The sequence below is a fragment of the Chamaea fasciata genome, unplaced genomic scaffold (genome assembly GCF_029207755.1).
Source record: "Chamaea fasciata isolate MVZ Bird 193981 ecotype frontalis unplaced genomic scaffold, bChaFas1.0.hap1 SCAF_2, whole genome shotgun sequence".
Classification (NCBI taxonomy): Eukaryota; Metazoa; Chordata; class Aves; order Passeriformes; family Sylviidae; genus Chamaea; species Chamaea fasciata.
The window spans coordinates 46,916,573-46,936,113 of NW_027094087.1; the positions used below are offsets into that span (position 1 = coordinate 46,916,573).

At 42.8% G+C, this 19,541-nt stretch overlaps 2 protein-coding genes across 2 annotated transcripts in view; one reads left to right on the top strand and one right to left on the bottom strand.

Annotated features, from left to right (window-relative positions):
* Positions 1–1,218, top strand: part of PAN3 (poly(A) specific ribonuclease subunit PAN3) — a 97,930-nt gene extending 96,712 nt beyond the window's left edge. Inside the window, exon 20 of the mRNA XM_066175939.1 lies at positions 1,091–1,218. Coding sequence (XP_066032036.1) covers positions 1,091–1,117 — 27 coding nt within the window. The 3' untranslated portion in view covers positions 1,118–1,218. The remainder of the gene's footprint in view (positions 1–1,090) is intronic.
* Positions 1–19,541, bottom strand: part of FLT1 (fms related receptor tyrosine kinase 1) — a 108,695-nt gene that overhangs the window by 15,320 nt on the left and 73,834 nt on the right. The window contains exons 15-20 of the mRNA XM_066175934.1: positions 18,114–18,245; positions 12,243–12,349; positions 8,874–9,012; positions 3,866–3,970; positions 1,210–1,323; positions 357–445 (exon numbers count right to left, since the gene is read on the bottom strand). Coding sequence (XP_066032031.1) covers positions 357–445; positions 1,210–1,323; positions 3,866–3,970; positions 8,874–9,012; positions 12,243–12,349; positions 18,114–18,245 — 686 coding nt within the window. The remainder of the gene's footprint in view (positions 1–356; positions 446–1,209; positions 1,324–3,865; positions 3,971–8,873; positions 9,013–12,242; positions 12,350–18,113; positions 18,246–19,541) is intronic.

Here is a 19,541-nt window from a genome sequence, read left to right on the forward strand (position 1 = left end):
AAAACCACTTCCTTAGGCTTTGCTGACCTCAAGCTCACCAGGAATGGGTTCATCAGAAGCAGGGCAAGAGCACATGGGGACACTTTGGATAGGATTCACCTCCCCTCGCTGTAGATGGCTCCAGCCAAATTAGTCACAGCAGTCTCCTTGCACAGTCAGGGAGAGAGAGGTGAATCCTTTCTTGGCACAACATATCCCACACCAAATATTAATATAGGTCAGGTGAACTTCACCCAAAAGTCATTTCTCTCCTTTGGTAGAAGAGAGTCTGAGGAGACGAGCTCAGAGCTGACATCTACATTACCAACACTTAAGTCAGGTAAGATCAACCCTACCAGGACCATCTGCCTCCTTACCTTATTAGGGCAGAAAAGATTCCTTTTGCTCTTCAGATAGTTTGATAAATTCCCATACTTGCAGTATTCAACAATCACCATCAGAGGCCCTGGACAATAAAAAAAAAAAAAAAAATTAGCATTTTGAGCAGCATAAAGCAATAAAAGGTAGCATCAGTTCTGAGAAAGAATCTTTCATGCTCGTAACTACTACTTGAGTCCAGAATAGCTGGCAACATATCCTAAGAACTAGAAGGCTGCTTGAAGGACACTGGACATTATCAAAACAATACTGCTTCTGGAAATTAGGGCAGGACCTAATTTTTAAAAGCTGGGTCTTGAGTCTGGGTCCTGAGGGACACTCTGTTTCCTCTTCGGGCAGTTCAGACTGGAGTCCCACAGCCCACACACTTGTTGAACTAAAATAGGTGACATATCTAAAACAAACAATCTCCCATACTGGTCTTTTGATTTTCTGAGTGTAATATCATGAAGGATTTTACAACAGCTGCATTGTGATTCATAGTTCAGGGCCAGCAACTGATATCCCTTGTTCCCAGTCTTTCCAGATCATGTTTAACTTGAGCTTGAGCAGGGGAGTGAGTGAGATAAAGGTGAGCAAGTGGCATGTTCCTAAGTTCACACTTCATATATTAATACTAAAAGAGAGTTTAGAGAGAGGAAATGTTTAATCACTTCATTAAATGACTAAAAATCTCTTTTTCTTTTCCTTTTTTTTTTTTCACCAACTACAGGATGAGCTTGAATATAAAAGTTACTAACTTGACTTCTGGATGAGAAAAAAAACATGGGTCACTGGCTGTTACTGGGAGATAACCCAAACCCATTTTCAGAGCAGTGCAGACTTTTTTACCTCCATGTTTTGTGCAAGCTCCCAACAAATTCACAATGTTGAGATGATGACCAATGTGGATTAGGATTTTCAGCTCAGTCATCAGTGCTTTGTACTCACTTGCTGTGGCCCCTTCTGTAAATAAAAAAATAAAAAGTCAGTGTGAAAAGGCAAAGTATTGGTCCTGCTGAGCTTTACCACTTCTCATTACTTTCCACTGAAATAATCTCCATTACTGGATCTACTTCTTGTATTGATGCTCTCTCTCTATTCCTCCCTGCTCAGCATCCTCTTGGTTGCAATTAAACCCATAAAAAGAGTCAGGCACTCAACTTCCTCCCAGTAGACCCTTCTATATTTAGAACTGAGAGAATTTTTTTTTCTTACATGAATAGTTCTGATGTTTCAGCCAAAAAATTAAAAGAACAAATAAAAAGGGATTTCAAGATTATAATTAACTCTATCTAGAATTGGTTTTGTCTGACCTGACTTCAGCTACCTAAGGGTTATGTTCTAGCCTGAGCTAATCAACACCTTAAGGGGTCACTGGCAAGAGCAAAGTATTTCCAGAAGCTGGTACAGCCATCATGTTTAGCCATCTGTATAAGGGAAAGATGAACCCCTGAGTGATGCCTGTCTGGTTCTGTTCATTATGTAGGAAGCCTGCAGGTAGACTAGAGAAATAAATAATAATTGATTAAAGTGAAGTGACTGCATCTCACCCTTACCACTAGTCATGGTCAATAATAATAGGAATGACATAAGAAGTGCCTCAAATAAATCCAAAACGTTCTATTTAGTGTTGAGTGAAAATTTTCATTCCCCCTGAGCAAATTTGCTTCCTGCAGAATTTAATTTTGTTAAGAAAACAAGAAAAAACCCATATTGTTTTGTGTAGGCCCTAAAGGAGTTTTTCAGTTTAGTGACACCAAGAGCAAGAAGAGCAGTTCTGTGGAAAAAACTCTCGAGCTAGGTCTTAAAGGCCTTAGTTTCAACATCTGAATGGAAACAGTTTTTCTTGGTGTCCCAGACAAAACTTGTCTTCCTCTTGATGATCCACTGTTTGCTTATATGGGCGGTGACACTTCCCCTCCACCATGAGAAATCTGTGAGAGTAAGGCCTATAAATGACTGCAAGAGTTCCTGAATAATCCGGTGAGGACGCAAGGAATGAGGCAGATCTCCCCATGTTTTAGGTGAGGTACGAAAGATACCTGCTTTAAGATTTGGTCACCACTGGCTGTCTTCATTGTCAGCAGCGCTGAACAAGGATTCAGCCCCCCATATGCAGGAATCTGCCTTAGGATGGGATGAACTGTTGTCTCTCACCACTGCCAGTGAAGGGCATTTGAGTGACCAACTCAGATAAAAGCATCTACTCTGCACAAGCATGTGTGAATCCCACCAGGAAGACTTGTAGCTGCCATCTGCTCCCATCTGTTCCAGGAGCACCCGCTGCTCCTTGGTGGTGCTGGCTGGCACAAGAAGCCTGCTAATGTACATAAAGAAACCCTGAACCCAGCAGTCCACTTCAAGGGCTGGAATTTACATGTAGGCATCTCCTGATAAATGGTAAGTAAGTATGTGTGAAGCTGGGAGCCACTGGCTAAGACGGGTTCATTCAAACGATTCCTGAACTGTCAACCGTGAGCATTGGGGTTCCAAGCCATACTGGCAGAATAGGGGATGTGTCCTGGCATAGAAACAACACCAAAAGGATGAAGACAGGGATTAAGACAGATAAGCAATGCAGCATAAACTTCTGGGGCAATGCAAAAAAAGAAAACCAAACAAACCAAAACAACAAAAAAAACCCCAAAACAACAACAACAACAAAAAACCAAACCTGCTATGATCCTTACACACATAAAGAGGGGAAAGTTAAATACCTAGGAGGGATGTCACCAGGCCTCTGGATTAGGGAATTCAATCACAGCTGCTGCAGGCTATGACTGAATATCATCCTGCTTGCTAATGTCCCAAGCATCCTCTTCAAATTAATGTGGGGCTTTTGTCCTTTCTGCTCCAATGAGAAAGGCGGCAGTGAATAGCTGGGTGATGATTCTACTTTCACATGAGCACTGGTGTATGAACAGTGCTGGCAAATCCGTTGTACAACCTAGGTGTCAGCATCTTAACCACGATGTGATGAGCCTGCAGCCAGTTCAGAGGGGACACACCTGCACACCACCACCAAGATTTAAACTGCTTAATGTGTTTTGCTTAATAAAAGGGCCTTTGTGAAGAAAAATCATAAAATCTAATGGAGAAGATTAGAATGAGATGCAAAAGTCAGGCATATGCAAATGAGACATAAGGCATCTTATTTTAACAGTAAGATGATCATTCCTTGGAACGAATGGCCAAGGAAAATATGAAAGCTTCTATCCAAGTGTCTTCACATCAAGGTGGACACCTTATACTTCAGCTAAATTTCATTTACAGTATTCGGTATAGGGTCAGTCTAGCATAATGGTACGACTTTTTACTGAGAATGCAATTTTTTATTTCATAGTTCTGCTATTTCATTTGTGGTGGACCTGAAACTTGATTTGTGCACATTTTGGAGTCTTCAAAAAGTTATTGTGGAAAGCTTTTGCCTCTGGCAGAATTGTATTAAAAAATGCACCACTATATAAGGCATCATTTTTTCCAATGCAGCTTTGCAGCAAGATACCTTTCAGCATTTTCACAGCAACTATTCTGCATGTTGGTGATTTCCTAATTCCAAAGGCAGATGCTTGTACCACCTTTCCGAAAGCTCCGTGTCCAAGAGACTTTCCTGTAGGGAAAATAAAGTGGAGAGATACATTTGGTAAAAAAAGGAATCCTGTCAGCACATGGCTTCATAGATCATGAACTGAAAAATGTACTTGCCAATGAGTCCCATAGGTATAATTCCAGCATATAGCTGGTTTAGGTTTTTTGGTTTCTTGGTGTTTTTTTAAAAGGAAGCAGTCGAACTAGAAGACACAGTCATCAGAGGGAGCAAGTGATAGGAGTGAAAATGTCACTAAATGAATGCAACCATTCGCTGGAGGTACACTGGCTTCAAAATTGACTTTTTCAGTCTAGCTCTGCCAGAGAAAGAATTTGCTCCTCTTTTCCCTGAGCACACTGCACTGTGCAGCAGCCTGTGGTGCTGCCAGATACATCCTTAATAACACAGACCCTCTTTGACAATGTGTTCATATGGACAGGTCTGGCTGCCTCTGCCCTGCTACAGAGGCTGCCAAGGCTGAGTCAGGGAGATCTTGTCAACATATCAGCTAGCAATAAGTTTTATTTCCAAGTAACTGTTTTCAGACTGCTTTTGTGCTTAACCTTCAGCAGAACTCAGATACCAAAGTGTGCCATACAAGAGTACGGCAGCAGGATCTGCGGTGTAGAGAAGAGCAGAAAATAACAGTCAGCTTTTCATATAAAAGCAAAGGATAACATGTGCCATATATTTATTTCTCAGATATGCACATGTGACATGACCATCTTCACAGGACAATTTCCTATTCCTATGATGAACACCTGCTTGACTAGCTCTCAATTGGGCATCTGTCTTGTTGGTATCTGAGTGAGAGATGAATCCCACTCAGATACTTGCAAGCAGAGAAAAAGAGCTGCTGTCTGTACTAATTTAAATCAATACTGCCTTTTATATGTGTATATTGTATCTAAACTGCAATTCTCAGTATGTCTGTCAGTAGAAGCAAATATCATACATTATTAAAACAATGGAAACATGAAGTGGAATATGCTAAGCTAAAAAATTCCCAGAAAATTATTTCCACCCTAGATGTACAAAAGTGTTGTCATTTTTTTACATAAAATAAAAACCACAAAGAACTTGATCTAGATGATTGAAAAGCATCAACAGACTGACCTTGGTTTGTGAAGGGCTTAATGTTTAATAGAGAAATACAGATGAATCAGTGTGTGTCTAAAAACCTACTGTCACCTTTTTCAGTTACTGCATATAGATTCTTCATTCAGCAGATGTGTAAGGGAAGAATCATTAAGGCTCAGGTCTCAGTTTTTCTGGTGAATTGATGTTTTTTAGTCCTTGGTGTTTTGACTGTTCATGATTTCTACATGAAGAAGAACTTGCAGTTTGAGGTCCTAGAAAACCCATCATACCTTTGTTTAATCCATAGCTTTAATCTATTTCCATCACTGTTAATTCACTTCCCACATTGCGATAACCCACTTAGTCACCACTTGGTAAACACACCGGCTCATAAAGCTGCACAAAGCTGCTAACCTTTCAGAAAGGAGAATGAGCACTGGAAACAGCACTTCCTTCTCTAAACAGCAGTGTGATTCAATGGGAAACTGTAATAACACTTGTCTTTGCTCCTCTGCTATTATTTGTACCATGTTGAATAGTAGCACAGGACAGGGCTGCTTTAACTTTTCAGCAAGTAGCTCAAAACTCCACAGTTTAGTATGCAATTGAGGCTATGGCTGTTCTTGTAAAAGTCCCTTCTGTTGACATACAAAGTAACTAAAAAATTATTAAACAGAGGAATATTAAGTTGCCTGACCATCTGAGCAGTCAGTTTGTCAAACCCTTTGAGCAGCTACACTGGATGTGTTTGGGGTGATGCTCAGGTATGTAATGTTGCAGCATTTAGATCCAGACCAATGAAGCAGAGTGCTCTGCTTAAATTTTCCATACTTGACTTGGGTTTACTGGGCCGCTCAGAACCCATTAAAGTGAACAGACACCTCAGTGAAGGAGTTTTGGATCAGGAGATTTTTCTTTCAGTCCCATTTTAGCAGGGTCCTTCAAGCATGTCTATTGCTGGACCTGGAGCATTAGCAAAAAGCACTTGCAGACACCGCACCCCATGTCTGTGGGAAGGCACAGGCCCAAAGATGTGTTAGTTTTTGGATTCTTTGCCACTGTTTGAGTCATCTGGGTTTTCCTCTGCATAGGTGTTTCCTATGTAACATTTCCCCTGTGTTACATAGGACAGCTGTGCACGTGCAGGAAGAGTGGGAAGTGCTGTGCTCAGTGCTGGGGGCTGGCAGTGCACAGGAGGGAGCAGGGCTCAGCAAGGTGGCTGACACCAGCGTGCGTGACACTGCACTGGAGCCAGCAGCCACACTCCCCTGGGTCCTGCATCCCACTGTGTCACCTCTCCAGTTTGGGAAGGTCAAGCCCAGGAGTAAGGGAGAAACACACAATAGCTCAGCTAACACCGTGTGTTGTCACCAGCCACACTGACAGTGATTTATAGCACCAGCATTTTTCTGCCTAATGAAAAGATGACATTTTATTCTCAGTGAGACTAATCTATGCTGAGTGTTAATTACCCTGACTTCAGTGATGTCCATATGAAATTTCCTGTAATGTCTGTACCCTTTACAGATGAAGAGAGAGTCCTGTTATATAAGCATTGCATCACAGCCGTGGGCTGTGTGTATGCATGTTGGAGGAACACACACAAAAAAGAGATGTCGGCTGAGAGACTTCTGTGCAAAAGTTATAATAAATATGTGTCCTGGAGGATTAGTAGGTGGAAAGAGAAAAACAGTCACATCAGATGTGGGAAGAAGTTGCATTTCTGAGTAAAAATATTTTTTAAAAACCATAGAAGCACATTTTGTGTTTGTGAGACACTGATCCTCAGAGACTGCCAAGGTTACTCAAAGACTGAGCCAACTGCCATGTAAGCAGGACTCGCACTAAGCTAATCTCACATACTGGACATACACAACTTCTTCAAATCTGGTTCTCATTCATTGTCAGCATTCTTTATTTGTTTACACCAGTTCTTCCACTTTTAACTCATTCTCTGGTCATCCTTCATCACCTCTGGACTCCAAACACTAACCCTGCAAGGCATGGGTTTTTCCTTGGTGTTTACATTCCATTTCTGTTTGTTTCTTTCCCAGTGGTCACATTGTCTGCACATCAGCGTCTTGGTCCATCGTTGTAAGAAAATTTTCTGAAGACTGAAGTCACTCCAGCACAAGATTCCAGCATTCCCAGAATTATGTATGACAATTATAAATCGAGAGCAATGTATTTCAGCTGTGCTCATCCACATCTGGCCACCTTGTGTCTTGTGGCAGGCAAATTAAGTGTGATCCTAATTTTGCACGTGTTAACCAAGCTCTGTCCCTGCTACCCGGGAGGCAGGAGGAATCTGTTACAGTTCCTAACTAAAATGCAAGGATTTTCTAGACCTTGCTGTAGGACAAATGTAATGCATGCCTGAAAGAACAAACAGCACTATAGCAACGAGACTGAGCTTATCACTGACATTTTAATGTTGACCTTCTTGCTAAAATCTGTGTGGTTTCTGGAGGGATCCATCAACTTCAAAATAAGGTCCCTTCCCCCCTTCCCTCCTCATCAGCCCCACACTAGGCTTAATAAGGAATGGTCCCAAACCCATGCCTCTGGGGAGCTGGCTGTAGGCTTAAAGTTTTCAGGGATTTTTATTTATTTATGTGTGGACTTACATGTCACATTCTTGCACTTTATGGTGCAACAACACAGTATTTATAAAACTGCAGCACAGAGGGAAAACAAGGAGATTGTGCTGGAAAAAGGAGGAGAGGGAGAAACAGAACGGGGGGCAGGGTGGATTATGAGGACCCAGTTCTGCACAGGCTTTTTTCCCAAGATTCCAGACTGAAGAAAGGGAAAAAAGCCATAGAATCATAGAATATCCTGAGTTGGAAGGTACCCACAGGGAACATCCTTGAGGGTGATCCTGGCCCTGAACAGCACAATTCCAAGCAGCACACCATGTGCCTGTGAGTGTTGTCTAGATGATGCTTGAACTCTGTCAGGCTTGTTGCTGTGACCACTTTCCTGGGGAGCCTGTTCCAGTGCCCAACCACCCTCTGGGAGAAGGACCTTTTGCTAATATCCAATCTAAACCTCCCCTGACACAACTTCAGGCCGTTCTCTCAGGTCCTGTCACTGTTCATCACAGAGTAACCCCTGCCCCTCCTCTTCCCCTCATGAGGAAGCTGCAGACTGCAATGAGGTCTCCTCCCTACTCCTCTCCTCCAGGCTGAACAGACCAAGTGACCTCAGCTGCCCCTCATACAGCTTCTCCTCCAGACCCTTCATCATTATTATAGTGAATCACCAAAGTTACAGTAAATACCAAAGGTCAGGCTCCTGAGACTAGAGAGAGAAACATCAAAGTTGGCAGTCTGATTTGGAATTCTTTGGTTTCTCTTTTTGTGGCATGTTTTAAGTAAATCAGTTTCCAAAATATAGAATGCATTATTCTTGTCTATATTCTCCTTCTGTGGCCAGGCAGTCAACTTAATAGATGAGAGAAAGGCTGTGGATTTTGTCTACCTGGACCTTAGTAAAGCCTTTGTCACTGTCTCCTACAGCTTTTTCCTGGAGTGAACAGGTAGATTATTCATGGTTGGACTTCATCTTAAGGCTCTTTTCCAACATAAATGGTCTTGTGGTTCTATTTTCATTTTCCTACGTGGAGTCCAAATATGCATGTGAATGAAAAGTCAAGTAGACATGGTCAGTCAGTTCTAAAGGCTGTAACTCATCCACGGATCTGTGCTCTCAGTGTGGAACAGATCACTCCAAACCTGGCAGTACATTGTGCTGAGTGCCTAGAACACATCCAACTCCTCTTTACCCATAGTTACATCTTTTTCAATCAATCCAAACTCTACATGAACTATTCCAATATTACCTAGTTTTAGCCTTTCTCTTGCAATTTCCCACTTGCTGGCATCATAAGGTAGACGTTCACACTGCTCATCTAAGGGGACTTCATCGGGATCCATTATGATTGACAGGTAATGGTTGGTCTTCATTTCAGAGGAACGAGGCTAGAAAACAAAGACATTGCAAAATGAAAAAGTGGATTAGGGTATCTGTGAGCATCTTCTTGTTTGGATCAAGGGCTCCAAGTTCATTTTGTTCACAAGACTGCATGTTTCACTGCACAGTGGATGGTTTGGTTAATATCCCTTTGGCTTTTCTATATACTGCAAGAGTTTTTAATAAAAGAAACTCCTTCCTCTAGCTTTCCTCCTGTGTGACATACCAGTTTCTTCAATGGAATCCATGTGGGTCTCTATTAACATATGGTGTTATGACACAGGCTGTCTGCACAGTCAGGAGAAATACTTTCAGCAAGTGACTAAACATTGCTGATAAAAATAACTTTCCTTCATGATTGTGCAAAGCAAAAAGTGGCCACATGCAACAGATGGAGTTCTACTGCCAGTGTTTATTTGTTCCATATATCCCGCAAAGATAGGTCATATGTGGTTAGAAATTATGCAAGACGAGTCCTCAGGACACTGGACATTATATGCTTCACAAAGTGCTGGAAAATTTTTAGGATTTTTTATTTCTTTGGTATCATTTCTGAAAAAATTTCTGAAACCATTTGAGTCTGGAGGAATTTATAAATAGCTGAACTCAAACACAAATTTTAAACATAAAATTTCAAATTAATTTGCCAGTTTATTTTCTCCTGAGCAAATGGATTGTTCACTTCACTTGAGAAATATAAGCAAAGATGAATATAATCTGAAAGGTTCCTGCAGTTCATGCATTTTGAAATATATATTCCCTCAAAGAGCATCAAGATTACCATTCTAGTCCACTGGGCTTTTCTTGGCACAGGAGTACTTATCTTTCGACAGAAAAGGTCCAGTGTTTGTCATAATTTCCTGGCTATTAGTTGGAATTCATGGGAAATCTGAATGAGTTGTTTTTCCCAAACTTGTGGAATTAGCACATGGATAAAGACATACAGGTACCACAAACCTACAGATATAACCACATATTCTCTCTTCTATTTGCTTTAACTGCCTCCTAATAATTTCAACTTCCCTCTTCTACAGCTTGGAAATATGTCCCTAATACCTGCATTTCCAGGCATGTTTTTTGAGAAGGATATTCCTAGCTGTGCATGCCTTGACTACAAACACAACTTGATTAAGATAAGAGTAATTAACAACTGCTGTTCTAGTTGTTCCTCATCCTCCCCAAACCCATAAATTTTGTCCCAAGAAGGATGCACTGATGCTTGGGGAAAAAGTCAGGAGGCTTAAAGCCTAGCTCCAAAACACCCACTAAGTCTGGAAAGGACATGGATAAGTAGGATATGAGGAGGAACAGAAACTTGTGTGGTGCTCCAGAAGGGGCATTTCTAGATAGAGATGTGTGTACCAGAGTGCTCCTACCCATTGCATTAGAAGAGGTTTTAAGTGGACCCATCCCAGAAAAAGCAGTAGGAGAGAGGATAGTTCAGACAGTTTCCCACAGTTCTTTCTTCAGATGCAGTCAATATCAAATTTTTGGCACAAATAGAGATTTGAAGCAACATTTTCAATGATGAAAAATTGTTAAGGATATATTATGTCCGGGTGTGCAACACAGAGAGGCTTTAAGAAAATGCTCTTGGAGAGCATCTTTTTTTCTCTGTTATGGCAACATAATTTCTATGTAAAATTTAATTCAGAGCTAATTACAGACATAAATCTTTGAGAGTAAGGGTTTATAAGAAAAACAGAGATTAGACCATAAACATAGACTAACACTAGCTGGAAAGGCTCATCTGGAAAGTTGCCTTAACATGTCATTTAGTTAAAGTCCCTTGATCTACAGTGATGATGATATTTTTATTATCTTTTAACAACCTAACAAGTTTTGGTCTCATAAAAAAATAAAATAAAAAAGATCTGCAACCCCTTGCTACATTTAAACCTTATTTTTTCCCAAGATTTGCAGTCCCATTATAACATGCTTCATCATTACTGTTGAGCATTCAGTACTGGTCCCTCTTGCCTTGTAATTTCTCTTACAGCTATGAAGTCTCTCCACAGCTTCAGCTGACCTCTGCTTTCCTTTCCCCTAAACTCCCACGCATTTCTCCTCACTAAAGCTCGCAGCAGTCAGAACGCAGGCAGAGTGACTGCTGCTGACTGATTTGGAGGTCTAGTGCTGCTTTCTCATCAGTCAACAGAAGTCATTAGTACCCAGCCTAAGACACCAGCAGGCCTTCATGGAGGTTGAGACAAAATGGTCTTGTCAGGCTGCAGCGGACCGTCAGCAGCCATCCCTGATCCAGCTGGGACATGCCCAGCTGTGGTGGCAGTGAGCAGATCCTCGTGCTGCTGCGCTGTGCCACCCCTGGGCTGCTGGTGGTGTGGGAGTGAGTAGAGGGGAGCATGCAGCCATTTCTCAGCTCATGTCTTGCAGTGCCCCAGTACCTTCCCTCAAATCCATCTGCTCCTACAGGTTACACTGAGATCTTCCTGCGCGACTGGTAAATTGTATTTTCTGCGTGGGAAAGATGCTGAGGTTTAGCCTGCACACATCACACAATGCAGACAGGGTGCTGTCAGCAAAATCCATCACAGTCAGCCTTGGACAAGAAGGAGGGTCAGCCGCAGGGGCAGTTAAATTTATCATGTTGGTACAGGATCATCTGCTCTAGAAGCTGCACCATCAAAACTCCTTCAGCAAAGTATCACTTTGGAAGTGATGTAATTATACCAGACACTGTGTGAACCAGACCCCAGCACATTTTGTGAAGATCTGTCATTCCCACTCACTCAGATCTTCAAAGACACTAGGATGCCAAACCCCCACAGTTTTTATAAGGGAATGAAGATGCCTTTGGTGTGAGTCAGGCACCCAAATTCTTGTGAGCCTCAGAGCCTTGTCCCCACCAGAGCTTCTCTTTCTGGCTTACTCATACTCAGCCTTGCTAGTCACAGTTCTCCAGCATCCATCAGCAGCTTGGTTATTGCACCAGGAACAAGCGTGAGCAGTATCAAAGACTCATAGAACCATAGGATGTTCTGAGTTGGAAGGGACCCACAAGGATCATCAAAGTTCAATACCTGGCCTTGCACAGGACAGCCATGTGCCTGAGAGTGTTATCTGAACATTCCTTGAACTCTGGCAGACCTGGTGCTGTGAAAGTGAAACAGAATTTTTCTTTGGTAGACTCGGCAATGCCAGCAGCCTGGGAAAATTTTTCTGCAAAGGGCGGCCAAGCTGAGGCAGGTGCCACAGGGAGATCCCTATCTGTTCTTACCCTCTTCAGCTTGCGAATGAAGAGGGTCAGCAGGAGCCAGAACAGCGTCGCAGCCACACAGGTACAGGTCAGAGTTATCAGCTCCAGGTTCGACCTCTCTGTTATGCCTGGGAAAATCAAGTGGGAAACATATTAGAAAGTGACCTGCAAGCCAAGAGCACTTCATGCTTTTTTTGCCATTAAAATAAAATGCCAGGAAGGACCAGTTCTTTTCAATGGGGTATTAATCTCTGTTTGGACTGGCTCACAGAGCCAAAAAAAAAGGTCTTCTGCAGCCTCAGGAGAGGATAAGGCTGCAGACAGGACCCCCTCCTTTCCCAGCAGCACCCCACAGAACCCAGATGGCAGGGAGCTGGGAGAGCCCTAGAAACCAGGGAACAGATTAAGTGCAGAAAGGGAAAAACAAAAGCGACAACAACTGAAAATGAAATAGCAAGAAAACATGAACATTAGAAATCTGGAAAGTATTAGACCTCACTGACAGACTTTTAAAAAGCCAATATAAAATTCTCTTCAGACTGCTATTTAGGGGTTTGTAAAATAGTTTCAGAGCAGTTTGTTTTGCAAATCCTGTGATCGCGTCAAAATCCCACACTTCCCACAATATGTTTTCCATCTGATTGGTAGAAAATGCAAAAAGAACCATCATCTCCTGCTTCTTATTCTGATATACCCTCTAGAGAGGGTAAATGAGAGAACAAGGAGGAGTAATTCTGAACATGATTTCACAGTAGTTTTGCCAACTGCACTTGCAGAGTTTCAGAGCCCGGCAGCTTGGTGTTACTCCTGACAAATGAAAAAGGTATTGTTGTGTCTCACTGGTGGGTGAGGAATGTGCTGCCTGGTTTTAGGCAAAGGCTACAAAGCTTTGTTCAGAGGATGTGGGGCTTAATTAGCACAATGTCTTCCCTCCCTAAAAAAGATAATCAGATTTGTATTCATGCCCCATATCTAAGATTTCCCTGGCATGTCCATTCTGGACCTTTGAGAATAAAGCTCATTGAGGAAAAACGTGGCTGCAACTATGAATGAAGATACAATAGTCTCCAGAAATACCAAGAGAGCTCTTTTTTCACAAGAGTTTTTAAAGTACTTGATTTACATATGGAACATAATGATAGCAAAAATAATACAGCCTGATGCAGCTTGCCTATTCTCTGGCATCAGTATTTCCTTTTTCATACGGATAGTCTCCTCTTGCTTCTGAGCAGCACTCCTGCAGATGGCAGATAACAGTTTCTGATATTTATTCAGCAAAACCTGGAGGGGCTGAAGGTACGTTGGTTGCCACAGCTTCATATGGCAGGACACAGAACACCCAGGAGGTGCAGCCAGGCCTGGGGTGGAGGACAGCAACCCTCGAACCACTACAGTAGCTGCCCAGGAGTCAACAAAGAGATGTGAAGGTGCTGTCTTTGAAATGTTTGAGCAAATGCAGGCAACGAGAAAGCATTTCTCCAGCTGGGCTGGGTTATCAAATGCCATAGTCCTAGTCTTGCTGGAAGCCTTGAAGTCAGAGCTCTCTGAGTGTCTCTCAGCTGGATAGAAAAAGGTTTCATTTGAGACAGAACACGCAGAAACACTCAGAAGAACCCTTAGGATTAGTAGACTTTGGTGAGGCTGTAAGCAGCACTAAATCCCTCTCTCTGCTGGGTAGCCAAAGATTTCAGGCACCCCCTTACAGCCCCATCCCAGACCTATACTCACCAGACACCTCATTACACAGACTTTTCCGTGTTCAGCTCTGTCCCATCTGCCTGACTCTGTCCCAAGCAGCAGCCCCTTTCTCCTCCAGGCCCCTCCAAAAGCCCCCCAGCACCACCCCATGACTGCAGGACTGCAGAGGGGTGAGGAGGGGGCAAGCAAAGAAGTGCCACCAGCAGCAGCTTCTCTCTTTCAGTAGCAACAGAAGCCACCAGAACCATGAAAATATGCCAGGATGAGAGCCTGGGTTAATCTGCTGATCCCTCCAGCTACAAACTCAAGCCTTTGGCTGATACGGGCTTTCTCATTAGGATTTCAGCTCTAAACACCGTGCAGCTCAGGTGCCAGCCAGGGAAAAAGCAATGCCTGGGGAAACAAGGCTAATCTGCTGCACCTAAAAAGCATCCCTCACCCCTACCCCAATGGGATCTACCCTGCTTAGTCTATGTGAGCTCACAATCACAGCCCTGCAGCACTGGGATGAGTGCTCAGAGGTGCTGAGGAATATCCATCCTCGGAGCTTGCCATAACGTAGCCAGACCACTGGTGATGACCCTTGTTTGAAATGAGGTTGAACTATCAACCACCAGGACTCCATTCCAACCCTCTTTACAGGACTTCTGAGGTAACAGGAGTCTTAGTGTCCCCTGATGTCCACCTTTAATCTTGCAAAGTGAAGACATAACCCAGGCTGAACTTCATTCAGTAGCTGTGGGAATTCCAGTTAAACTTAATGGAGAAGTTCCCGATGACCTCTGTGACTCAAAAGGCACAAAAGCTTTTTGAGATACAAAGTCAGAAAGGTTAGATAGGCAGGTAAGTAGGTAGGTGGGTATGTAGGTTGGTTGGCTGGTAGGTAGGTAGGTAGGTAGGTAGGTAGATAGATAGATAGATAGATAGATAGATAGACAGGTAGATAGATAGATAGATAGATAGATAGATAGATAGATAGATAGATAGATAGATAGATAGAAAAGTTACTTAAAAGAAGTAATTTAAATAAAAGTTATTTTAAAAGCTAACACCATTTTCATAGGGTCAGCATAGCCCAATGAATACTTAACAAATGAGATGTTTTCCTTTTCATCAGCAGGATTCACATTTAGTTATCTAACTACAGCTTTAAGACAGGGCACATTGCTGTATTCCTTTGCTTGTTATATGTCCATATTTCAGTAAGCATCAGCTGTAAAAGGTACTCCTTCCTTTATCAACGCATCTCCTTCAAAGCAGCACCTCTGCAACTAACTATATTCCTGGGGCTGCAAGGGCCTGCAGTAGGGGAAGCAGGAAATGGCTTCCATGGCAACTCTGCAAGCATGTTGACCCCCCCAAAAAAGCTGCTCAAGAGTGTGTGTTCCCCACATACCCAGGTGTGTTCCCATCATTTCTCCCCAGACTTTTAGGGATACAGTCCCCTCCACCTACTGGGTGCTCTGGCAGCAATTTGCTGTTTCTATTCTGTCCTTGCAGATTTGCTGCCTCTCCGGTTCCTCAGCCAAGCGCAAGCAGAGAGATTGCTCTGACATGCCCACAGACGTGGCCCCTCTTCTCCACAGACAGCCCAGCAACCCCTGCCTCCAAACCAAACACAGCCTGCACTTATTTAAAACGGCCCTTTGATTCCACCATCCATTCATCCATCTCAGAAACAAAAATAACACATTGTTTTATCTGTGAGTATAAGAATGTTTTTTCAGAGGAAATAAAGAGAGCAGACAGTTTCCTTCCTGACTCATTCACAAACTGCTCTTCCAACCTGCTAAATGTGGCCATCGACATGAGGCGCTGCCCTGCTCCCATGTTCCGAGAGTCCTGGGACAGAGGCAAGGCTTTGGTGCTTACAGCAGCAGGCACAGGGCCTGTGTTTCTCAGAAAGACAAGAAAGTGGCAAAGCTCCATATTCAAGCCCTGATCTTGTCCCTCTAGGCTCAGGGATGAGGTGGGAGGTTGCCATTTCCTGGGAGAGGGACACCTTCCTTGATCGTAGTAGATAAGACAAACTGTCTCTCTCTTTATCATCCAGTCTCAAAGCCATAAATTTTAATGTGGCAGTCTTCATCTCCTGCTCCAGTAGAAGTTGTCCAAGAACATTGCTTGTGGTCCCTTAGGACATGTAACCACAGGGAGAAGCCTTCCTGGCTGCTCTCTTCCCTCTCCTCTGGACGAGGATATATGACTTCCTAGAAGCCATCTGACAGAATGCTTCTGGTTGTAATAAACAGCCAAGCTTCAATTATGTTAAAAATCAATATAATAATGAATTACGTTGTCTGGGACTATGAATTAGTAGGATGATTTGACAGCAAGCAGCTGGCACAAGTTATTCATTTAGCTGTTACAGCAGCTGCAAAAACCTTAGTATTATCAAGGCACTTAGAGGGAGGGGATTCTGCCTCTACTCTACTCTACTCTACTCTACTCTACTCTACTCTACTCTACTCTACTCTACTCTACTCTACTCTACTCTACTCTACTCTACTCTACTCTACTCGACTCGGCTCGACTCGACTCTACTCTACTCTACTCTACTCTACTCTAACTCTACTCTAACTCTACTCTAACTCTACTCTAACTCTAACTCTACTCCACTCCACTCCACTCCACTCCACTCCACTCTACACTACTCTACTGTTGTGAGACCCCATATGGAGTGTTGCATCCAGTTTTGTGGACTCCAACATAAGAATGATGGCCCTCTTTTTGAAAGAGTCCAGAGGAGGCCCACAAAGATGACCAGAGGGCTGTCTCCTATGAAGACAGGTTGAGACAGCTGGAATTGTTCAGCCTGGAGAGGAGAATGCTCCAGGGACACCTTTTGGCAGTCTTCTGTTACTAAAAGGTGGTCTAATAGAGAGCTAAATAGTCACTTCTTCCAGGGGCATGGAGTGATAGGACAAGGGAGAATGGTTTCACAGTGAAAGAGGACAGGTTTATATTAGATACTAGGAAGAAATTTTTTTACTCAGAGGGTGATGAGGCCCTGGCACAGGTTTCCCAGGGAAGTTCTGGGTGCTGCATCCCTGGAAGTGTTCAAGGCTGAGTTGGAGGGGGCTTTGAGAACCCTGGTCTGGTGGAGGTGTTCCTGCCTTCCACTAGACCAGGCTGGTGCTTGAGATATTTAAGGATCCTTCCAACCCAGACCATTCTGAGATCCTATAATTTTTCTTAAGGGGATGGGCCAGCCTGCATGTGCATATACTTATCCCTGACCTTTTAAAGCAAAAACGTCATTGTGTCATCACCATTAACTCCAACTGCTAACACACTCATGGCAAAAAATCAATACTGAGAAGTACTAAGACAATTTAACAATTATATGAGAGCATCCACAAACATATAATCTCTGCCTAAGAGGCCTGGTGATATTCAAATTGTGTTCTATAAAGAGCAACTAAATGCATCTATGACTACTTACTTAACACCAGGTCAGTCAAATAGATTATGTGAAATTTAATACCTACACGACACTGACTTATATGGAGAAGGCCAACCTACTTCTCTAATCTCATAATTTATGAGCCAAAAGGGTACTCAATGAAAATGAAAGGTCACTTAATAAACTTTATTTTTATTCAATGTAAAATTAATTTATAGAAATCACTGCCACAGGCATGAGTTGAGATTTTCAGAAGGCAGAACAATGCTGGACATTTAAATGAATAGCAAGATAACTCAAGTAATGGTTACAGAAATAACTAAATCAATAACTACTTTGTAGTAGTACCTTTGCATATGTAGCTATTGCTAGGCTAAAATCATCCAGTCTGATTTGGCAGTTTACTTTACACTGAAAATAAACATATGAGAATATCCTAGGCCTCTAATTTCTATGGAATTAACCTGAAATGGGAAAATGTGTGGGTAGGAGAGTGTTACTTACTCTGTTTTTTGTTTGTTTTGCTGATACTAAATTTACATTTGTCTTCTACCCTGACCTGATCTTTGTTGGGTTGAAGCAATTCTTCTTTTTAGGTCAGTGTAAACACACTCTGAGTTAGCATTTCCTGCTGGGCTTCCTTTCCAACCTGGTACGCTTCCCTTGCTAGGACTTCCTTCAAATTGCTTCAGAGATCACCAGATGAGTCCCAGGTCATACCCCTGCCCTTCCAGCCTAAGAACATCAATCTGGAAGGCTTGCTCTTCCCATTTAGCATGATGCTTTACCTTGTACTGTGACATACGCTGCGCTCTCCACGGACCCTTTCAAGTTGGTGGCTATACACTGGTAAAGTCCTTCATCCTCCTCTTTTACTCTTTCAATAAACAGCATTCGGCTTCCAGGCCCTAAAATTATTCCTGTGAAATGAAATATTTTGCAGTGAGAGGGAGCCAGGATATAAACAAAAACTGGCCCTTGTGTAATAATATCTGCTTCAAGTTCTTCTCGAACTGAATCCGAGCCACAGGCTGCACGGCACAATGTTATCTGCAGGAAAGCCAAATACACTTGGACGCCTTGTGAGTCTCTTGGAAATCAGTGTTTACAAAGCACTTGTGTGAGTCAAAAAGCTCAGCCTAAGGATCTTGGAAGTACTTGGTACTGTTTATGTTGATAGCACTGTGCCTATGCTTTCATCCAGGTGAGTGCTTTAGCATGTCTGCAGCTTTTGGGAAAAGGATAATCTGATTACACTTGCAGGCCCAGGTCTGTCCCAGAAGCAGCTCAAGCTTAGAGCCCTTCCAAAAGTCATTCAGACTGTCCCTATGGGCAGCAGACTTGCTCCAAATCCCACCTGCCCAAATGGCATGGAACGATGGGCTCCTTCACAAAGGGGCTTTGGATAGTGCAAAGAGAATTCCCATGAGGCGTACCCTAAAGCATAGGAGTTACCTGAAGTTTTAAACATCTTGTTTATTCCAGCTAGGTCAACCCAGAAGACAGCCTGGACAATACTCCAAGAAACAAGGAAGAGGCAGGGAGCAGATTTGGTCTCAGGACTGCTTCTAAACCACCTTCTAGCCAGGAAATGTGCCGTCAAGTACACACTTGTGTTTGGCTCCATCAGAACTGCAGTCCCATCAAAATGTATTTCTACCATCTATTACAGGCACCTAACTGAAGTGCTCTGACCTACCCGCTGGAGACATCTCCCTGGTTCCTAATTGTATCTGTTGCATTGCACCTCAGTTAGACACATAATACTCATTTTGGAAGGTAGTGTTATTAATGCACACTGCAGTGATGCGATCATTGCAAAGCTTTGTGGAATCTGTCTCTAGATTAAGCTTAGTGCCTGGACTGCAAGTCTGCACAGTTATGTGCAGTTAGAGAAATGCTCAAATTTTTTTCCAGTTGTTTCTATTCATGCTATAGTAATTTCCAATAATTCAGGACACAACCATAACTACAAAGTTTCTAAAATGTTCTGTAGAAGACTACCCTTTAAATTCAAGTTCCTATGGGCCAAGCCCCCTCGAACATTTTTGCTGAGTGTATTAACACTATCTCACTGCGTGCTTCTGAACCAAATATGCATGAATTCCCATGAGAAAAGTTTTGCTTTTTCCTCTGTCATTTATTTCCATCTGAAATATCCAAGGAACACTTCCATGACTGTGGTGCCAGCACCTGGACATTTAGCCTAAGTTGAT